Raw genomic sequence first — 8159 nt, 5'->3', positions numbered from 1 at the left:
CCTTCTCATAAAAATAAAACTACTTGCTATCTTACTCAATAATTATTGGTTGATTAACAGTACTCTATTTTTACATTCCTCTTGCAATTAGAGGAGGAAGTACTTTACATATATAGCATATTCAATTTTGTGTAAGATCATTAAATGGATTATTCTATGGGCTCACGGCCCATATATAACAAGAACGATGAACTAAACCCTTCCTGGGTTTCTGAATTTGCCCCCTCAAATACCGCACGCCTGCAAGTGCCGTATTGCCTCCGTCCTGCGCATGGCTTCCTGGTCTTGAGCTTCCCCTCTTCTCTGTCAATTTTAGTTAACACGACAAGTTTCGATCTTCTGACTCCAAAACTCTACCAGTAGCTACAGAGAAGTTTGAGCTTTGGTATAAGAACAACAAACACGCGCAGATACCCTTTTTCCCCCCTCCAGCTACGCCTGAAGGGCGACGATGATATCGGCCATTTCTTGGGTCCCCAAGGGGGCTTTAAAATCCCAACCCGTCATGGCCGACCCTCCTTCAAAGGAGGAGATGGAGAACTTAATTAACAGCGTTAACATGGAGAGGAGGTACTGCTCCCCCCCCCCCCCGGGGCGGCAGTTCTGGTCCTCTATCTGTTCATCAATTTCTGTTTGTGCTTTAGTGATTGGTGGATTCAATTCAATGATTGCCCATGCTAATGCCGGTTGTTCTGTTTGGTTTTATTATGTTTTTTCTGTGCTTCATTTGTTAGTCTGTCTTCTGGTGTCTCATATATTTTCTTCCAGTTTTGGTTGTATTTTTTTGGGACAATGGGATAGGACGAAAATAGTAAGAAATTAGTAACGTCCCTATTGGTTTCCGAATTTTTTTTCAGTCCTCATTTTCAAGTTTCATTCGCAAGTTTTTTTTCTCTTTTGACAGAAAAAAAAACTTGCGAATTTAAAGTTTCTAATCAGTTTTCATGTCAAATTCACTACAAATGCTTCTACCAAGGAAAAACACATTTTAAAAGATCTTATTCTTTACTTAATTTTAGTTTGGCGAAATGTTGAGCTTCTTATGGACAAATGAAACAGAAGGAATTGGGATCCCTTCAATTCAATTGAGTTAATAGTGAAGTCCACAAACAAGAAAGCTTCTAAGTGGAAACAAAGTGATAGATATTTTGTAACATTTATTTTTTCTCTTTTTACCCATTTTTTGGCATCAGATTCCCTCATGACTTGAGAGAATTAATCTCTTCCAAACCACATATTCCTGCTTCTCTCCTCTTTGTATCTTTCTTCTTGCACTAGTACCAAAATTTCATTTATCATGAAGAGAACTTTTTAAGATGGTGAAGAACCCATTTGGTCATACAGTCATAGTAGCTTGGAAGATGCATATCTCCTATAAATTTCTTAGGAACATACTTGAATTGATGTGTAACGTTTTAGATGTGGTGTATAACCTGATGTGCTTATAGAAGTTGTGTCTTGATGTTTGGTTTTTGGATGAAGAAGTTAACTATCATATATAAGTTACAAATACTTAAGATCCATTTGATTTATATAGTGGAGACAGTGAGAACGAAGATAATGATGAAGATATGGATGTTGGTCCAAGCAAACAGGATGATGAAGTTGCCCAAGCATTATCTGTGGCAGATGCGCTGGGAAAGACATCAGAAGAAAAATTTGATGATATAACTGCCGGCTTAAGGGAGCTTGACATGGAAAATTATGATGAAGAGGAAGAAGGTATGCTGGACTGATTTTGTTAAATTATTACAGAGCTGGTATGAGATGCTCTTTTGTTTTAAGCATGAGCAGTAATGGAGTTGCAATTTGCAAGGATAATGTGAAAGAGAAAGCATTGCTCTTTCTTCTATGCCTGTCCCTTTTGGGTGTTATATTAAACACAGCGTAATATACCTGATTCATAGTGTACGTATTATTCCTTGAATGAGTTGTATCTTCTGCTGAATATAGGAGTTGAGCTGTTTAGTTCAGGGATTGGTGATCTTTATTATCCTAGCAATGAACTGGACCCATATCTCATAGATCAAAGTGTAAGTGAAGAATACTTTAGTGCATTGCTTTCTATCTCTCATCACATGTCTTTTGTTATGCTCAAACATCACTGCACTTTACATAATTCAGGATGATGACTCAGAAGATTTGGAAGACATGACAATTAACCCAACAGACTCCATAATTGTTTGTACATGTAATGAGAATGAAATGAATCGTCTTGAGGTAACTAAATGCTGGCCATGAAATAATCTGCTCTTTCATCTCCCATCTCCCGTCTTCCTTATGAGATAGTAGATATATGGAGCACTAAATTGTCATTTCTATATTTGCTGGAAGGTTTGGATACTTGAGGACTCTAATTCTAGTGAGATAAACATGTATGTTCGCAATGAGATCATAATTTCAGCATTTCCGCTCTGCACAGCATGGTCAGATTTCCACCTTAAAGGGGAAGAAAGAGGTGAGACCTATGGACATTTTAATTGATTCTTAGTTTCTTACAGCATGCATATAGGTGCTTAGTTATTGCACTTTTGTGGTGCAAATGGTCTTTTCTTTTCATTCAGACAAGAAAATGAGAAGAAACACTCTTACTAATTAAGGGCCTCTTTTGTCTGCGGGCAAGAGGAGGTGAAATGGTAGAGGTTAGCAAACTCTTATTTATAATATAATATAATGCTAGGATTTTTTAAATTAGAAGTCATTCTTCTCCTTTTTTAGGTAAGAAACTGCTTTTAGGGCCTATTGTGGTATACTGGAAAACATTTGAGAGAAATGGGAATGGGCTTTAAAAGTAAGTTCTGTATGGTAATGAAAATAAATGGAATCTTGATATAATTGTTTTTTATATCTGTATTAAATTGATGCGATGGAAGTTTCCACATAAGAAAAGACCAAAATGTCCCTAATTAGAAAATAATTTATATCATGCATATATTTTTATAAAAAGAACAACCCGATGGCCAGAAAAGAAAAAAGAACTAGAAAACAATGTAAGTTAGAACACAGCCATCCAGCCCGTTGGTTGCCACTAGCCATTCTGTTGCTGGTTGGGACCAGTAGTTCCATTTTTGGTAAATCCCCTCCACCAGGAACCTGTGACTTCGTTGAGGACAATGGGGAAAAAAGGGTTCTAAGGAACCATCCAGCTTTCCATCAACACCCCCTAGGAACGTTGCTTTCATCGTTTTGATGGAAATAAACTTTTCTGGGAGACCATGTCGATGCATACCAATCAATTGTGAGTAGTTAAAGTAAAACTCCCAACTTTTTGTATGTCCTTTTGATCAAAGCCGCTGTATGCCATTAAATTTCTTTTGTCAACAATCAGATAAATTATTTATATGTTTGCATTGCCTGAAATCACCACAATACACATCAATTTATGCTCAAAACTCAAAAGCTTGACTTTACCCTAACTTTCTAATGATAATTACAATATTTTCACAGGTAGCTTCATAGCTGTTGGTTCAATGGATCCTTCCATAGAAATTTGGGACCTTGATGTCGTAAGTGGATTGTGCTTATCAATTCATTCACTTGCTAAAACTCGGAGACTACTTTGCAGAGTCCCACAGAATTTTCTGTTGTTTTCAGGTTGATGATATAGAGCCATGTACAGTTTTAGGTGGCATGAAAAAGAGAAAGGGAAGAAGAAGGTCTGTTTGAGATTTCTAATACGTATCCTCAATCACAATGAAATTTATTAGTCGCCATGATTCTTGAAAACAGAACATGGCATTATAATTTATGTATATAAAAAGATATATAATGGGAATTTAGGTGAAAAAGGTGCCCTAAAGGGGTCACACTTCTGAGTATGGAAACTAATTGGTAATAGATAGTTGAGCAATACTGGCTCAGATACCTGAATCTTCAAATCTACCTTTTCCTGGTTTCATGGACCTTTTTGATAATCAGAATCCTGACACGAAAAGACTTTATTGGTTCTTTGTTGGTGCTTTTCAACTTTATAAAAGGACCTGTGGGCAGTAGTATCATTAGATGCAAATCAAAATAGATGAATTGATTTCATATGCAAGTGAGGCTCTATTCTTTAAACGCAGACATCTGCCGAATGTTCTTGTATTTTGTCAGGCTTTCTTATTTTAGTTTGGATGTTATACTTGTCCCAATCTAAGAAACGAGTTCTTGAGCATTAGATAAAAGATCTAATTGAATCTGTATTTTCTTTAAATCTTTTATATGTAAATTATAGTTTGGCCATTGGATTTTTTATTTTTTTTTTAAATGTCAGATTTCAATTCTGAGTGACCATATTTCTCTGGTTATTTAAGTTTTTTCCTTTGGTGGCAGAAACCTGATAAATACAAGGATGGCAGTCACACTGACGCAGTACTTTCTCTTGCTTGGAATGCGGAATACAAGTTTGTAAATTTATAATATAATCCTGCTTTTGTTCCTTTGTTTGGATGCCTTCTCTATAAAAGACTTCGTTTTTGGATCCCTCCACCTTCTCACCATGTTCCCAACAATAATAATACAGGAATGTACTTGCAAGTGCTAGTGCTGACAAGCAAGTGAAGATCTGGGATGTAGTTGCTGGGAAATGTGAAATTACAATGGAGCATCACTCAGACAAGGCAAGAGCCTAGAACTAAAATTGACTTGGTTCATTCTCTTGGCTCATTTTTTATTTATAATAGAGTTTTCACCTCTATATTCACATGTTGAACAATAGAAATTGTGAAATAATGGGTGGATGGTGGTGATATTTACCTCATAATCTTTAGATAAATCTTCTTTCAACATCTGGAGTGTTCTACAGGCTTCTTTAGATTCATATGATGGCTTGAATATGCGGATGTATCTAACAGTTTAATGAGACTTTCCTGGGGTTTTGATGGTTAAATTCTACATAGTTAAGGACAAAGAAATTTTTCTAATTTGCATTTACTCTATCTTCATGAATTACCTAATAAATATTGAAATTTATTTTTCCGTGACTGGCTTGGATGAGTTGGGTAAATAACTTTCCTGATGTCTTCCAAATTCACTCTGGTTCAACTGCCCTGTCAGGTTCAAGCAGTTGCTTGGAATCATTATGCACCACGAGTTCTTCTTAGTGGGTCTTTCGATCATACTGTAGTCATGGTAATGTTCTGATATCTTAATTTATTCCTATTTTGTCTAATGGTCATGCATGAAAATTTTATCATCTCATAGTTGTATATTCATGTGCGAAGAGAGAATGAAAGTTTGAAAGTCGTGCCTACATGTGGAGATTATTGACACATTTTGTCAAGAGTTTTAGCAAAATGTACATACAGCCTGTCTCTAATTTTGATGTCACAACATAGTCTGCGTCTCTCTCTCTCAATCAAGTTCTCTTGTAGTTATCTTTCCTTTTTGACATTTTCTTTCTTTGATTGATTTGTGTCGGAGAAACTAGAATGAATTGAATTTGAATGACTGGCTTTCTATTTCCTTATGAAATTAGAACCAATGTTTTCTTTGAAATTTCAAGTACCATTCAAAGTTCAAACTCATAACTTTATTGTTTTGTGCAATATTGTATCGTAATTAGTTGAACCATATTTGTCCGTATCATACTTTATTTTTATTTAAATCCTTTCCTTTAATGTTCCTCAATTATGTCATTTTGTGAAACTTGATTTCATACACTTGTGCTATTATATTTATCCATTACTTTCCGTATAAAGTGGACGTTATAATAATGATCCTTGATCAAATATGATGTTTCTGATGTTGTTACGCTTTGCAGAAGGATGGAAGGATTCCAACACATTCTGGCTTTAAGTGGTCAGTTGCAGCTGATGTAGAGAGCTTGGCTTGGGATCCACATGCGGAGCATTCATTTGTGGTTTGTTCTTTTTGAATTTCGTTCTTTCATTTTACTAGCTACACTGTTTCATGTAGTTATTATTTGACAACTAATAAATATAATGGAGATTGATTTTTTTTTTTTTCAAATTGATGTACTTTAATTTTATTATTTTTGGTTGGATTTTTTTCCCCAAAAAATAAGAAATTTGAGGAATCCTTACCCAAGATTTTATGTTAGGTGAGTCTGGAAGATGGCATTGTCAAGGGTTTTGATGTTCGAGCTGCCCAATCCAACTCAACATCTGAACCCACTTCTGTTTTTACTCTTCATGCTCATGATAAAGCTGCTACCTCAATATCCTATAATCGATCGGCAGCAAATGTATGTATCTTCAACGTCTTGGTCAGATTATTTTGTTCTCGAGCACTCTAGTCTAACTCTGCCCTCTTTGACATGGCTTGCAGCTTCTTGCGACTGCATCAACAGATAAATCGGTAAATGTGAAGTCATTTTATCAATATGGTGCATCCTGCATATTGTACATTGGAACATTTTATGACTAGCTACTATTTTATTTTAACAGGTTAAACTTTGGGATTTGTCAAACCAGCCATCTTGTATAGCATCTCATAATCCTAAAGTAGTAAGTTCTTCTGTTTCTTCCTCTCCAGTTCATGTATCTGAATGGCATTATGTTTTTGAAGTCAAGACCAACAGCACAAGCAGTACTGATAGACAATATATGAGGCATTCAACTGCAATTGAAGTGTCGTGTCGTGTGGTCTGATGTGCGAGCACTGGATACATATTGATCAGGATATAGACGCATTATTTGAGGGATAGTTGCTTTATGGCACTGATCTTTTTTTTTTTTTTTTTTTTAAATATGTTGGTTTTGTTAGGGAGCTATCTTCGCAATTTCTTTCTCGAAGGATGATCCTTTCTTATTGGCTATAGGAGGCGCCAAGGAAAAACTGCAAGTGAGTGTGTAAAGGCTGCTGTACTGTGGCTTGTTTTCTTGATAATCATTCATTAGTGAGCACAACTGATATACTTTGAAAATTTGCAGGTCTGGGACACCTTATCAGCTTCTGGTGTTTCTCAAAGGTATGGGACCTTGAGCAAGAATAAACCTCAAACTGGGTCTTGATTATGGATGAGCTAGTCAGTCATCTTCCTTAATCCTTGCCTCTCTGCAACATGACTGTCATCATGTTGCATGTACAAAAAAAGTTTTGAAACTTGCTGCAGAGATGACTTGAATCGTTTGCAGTATCTCCTTCTGTGGGATTTTTTTTTTATTAACTTTTTTTTTCTCTGTGAGATTATCTAAGAGTGGATGTTGTGATTATGTTGTATGATGACTAGTTCTTCTGAGGCGATTCTTTCAGTTTTTCTTTCGCTTGAATGAAGCACATTGTTTGAAAATCTTGCATTGGTAATTGATGCATTGCCTAACTTTTGTCACAATCTTACTGTTAGTCAAGTTGATATGCAGCCCAAATGAAAGGGAAAACAAAGGAGAATGCTTTACACACACACACACTACTTACGGTACTTCATATATGAGACAGATAGATGCTTTTTGCGGTTCTCTTCATAAGTTTCAAATTTAGTTGATGCATTTTTCCTATTTTATTTTTAATTATTTATTTTTCTTCTTTGCTATACTCTTTCCTATCACATTTCTTAACATATTCTCTTTCATCTTTTTTCTCATTTATTTGTGAGCATATTTGAGAACAAAAGTATGTTTCTAACTTATTACTTTGAACTGATTTTAACTAATAGTTTGTTACTTGTGAATTAGTTATTTAAATTCTATATATAGATCAGAGAGAATAACTGATTTGTGAATATTAAAGAAATTCATTAAATTATTTATTTATAATAAATTTATGTTATCTTTCTGGAAATATCTTTGTTAGTCATGTGTATTAGAATGAAAACTTTTTAATTTGTGTAATCACCATGTGGACTGTTTTGGGTGAAAATAAATAAATATAAGTGACAAAGTAGATCAATTTTTATATTTAGAATCAGAAGTAATATGTATGATGAGGATATGCACCTTTCTATTGGAGATCTGTTTGACGTGCTATTATGGGTATATCCATATATCCCAACAGGAAAGGAAGGATGCATTCAGCAACTATGAATGACCTACTGATTCTGAATGTATACTGTAAATTAGAGCGCACATATTGTCACAGAACAACACTGGACCAATTTTTTTAATGATTTAATTATAGGAATATACAGAAATGATACTCTAAGAGTTAGAACAAACATTAGAAAAATCAAATTCAAAACATTGTACGGTGACCCTCTCCATCCCCTTTTTCAGTTATAG

At 35.1% G+C, this 8159-nt stretch overlaps 1 protein-coding gene across 1 annotated transcript; it reads left to right on the top strand.

Moving 5' to 3' along the window:
• Positions 1-214: 214 nt before the first annotated feature.
• Positions 215-7183, top strand: LOC114740009 (periodic tryptophan protein 1 homolog). Its single transcript, XM_028928127.1, has 16 exons — positions 215-570; positions 1538-1722; positions 1954-2033; positions 2125-2220; positions 2335-2458; positions 3448-3506; positions 3595-3660; positions 4315-4385; positions 4505-4601; positions 5038-5112; positions 5744-5842; positions 6044-6187; positions 6271-6300; positions 6390-6449; positions 6709-6786; positions 6876-7183. Exons 1-16 carry the CDS (start codon positions 452-454, stop codon positions 6954-6956), a joined length of 1464 nt encoding a protein of 487 aa, XP_028783960.1. The 5' UTR covers positions 215-451; the 3' UTR covers positions 6957-7183.
• Positions 7184-8159: the final 976 nt, after the last annotated feature.

Source organism: Neltuma alba, unplaced genomic scaffold (genome assembly GCF_004799145.2).
Source record: "Neltuma alba isolate B1F8T4 unplaced genomic scaffold, ASM479914v2 tig00000514_pilon, whole genome shotgun sequence".
In the NCBI taxonomy this organism is placed as follows: domain Eukaryota; kingdom Viridiplantae; phylum Streptophyta; class Magnoliopsida; order Fabales; family Fabaceae; genus Neltuma; species Neltuma alba.
This window is presented reverse-complemented; position numbering and strand designations above follow the sequence as displayed.

Bases quoted from the DNA above. Each gene is read 5' to 3' on its own strand.
- LOC114740009 (XM_028928127.1), top strand. From the start codon at position 452: ATGATATCGGCCATTTCTTGGGTCCCCAAGGGGGCTTTAAAATCCCAA. The intron at 4,602-5,037 runs GCAAGAGCCTAG...CTGCCCTGTCAG, and splicing joins TGGAGCATCACTCAGACAAG to GTTCAAGCAGTTGCTTGGAA. The intron at 6,301-6,389 runs GTAAATGTGAAG...TTATTTTAACAG, and splicing joins CTGCATCAACAGATAAATCG to GTTAAACTTTGGGATTTGTC.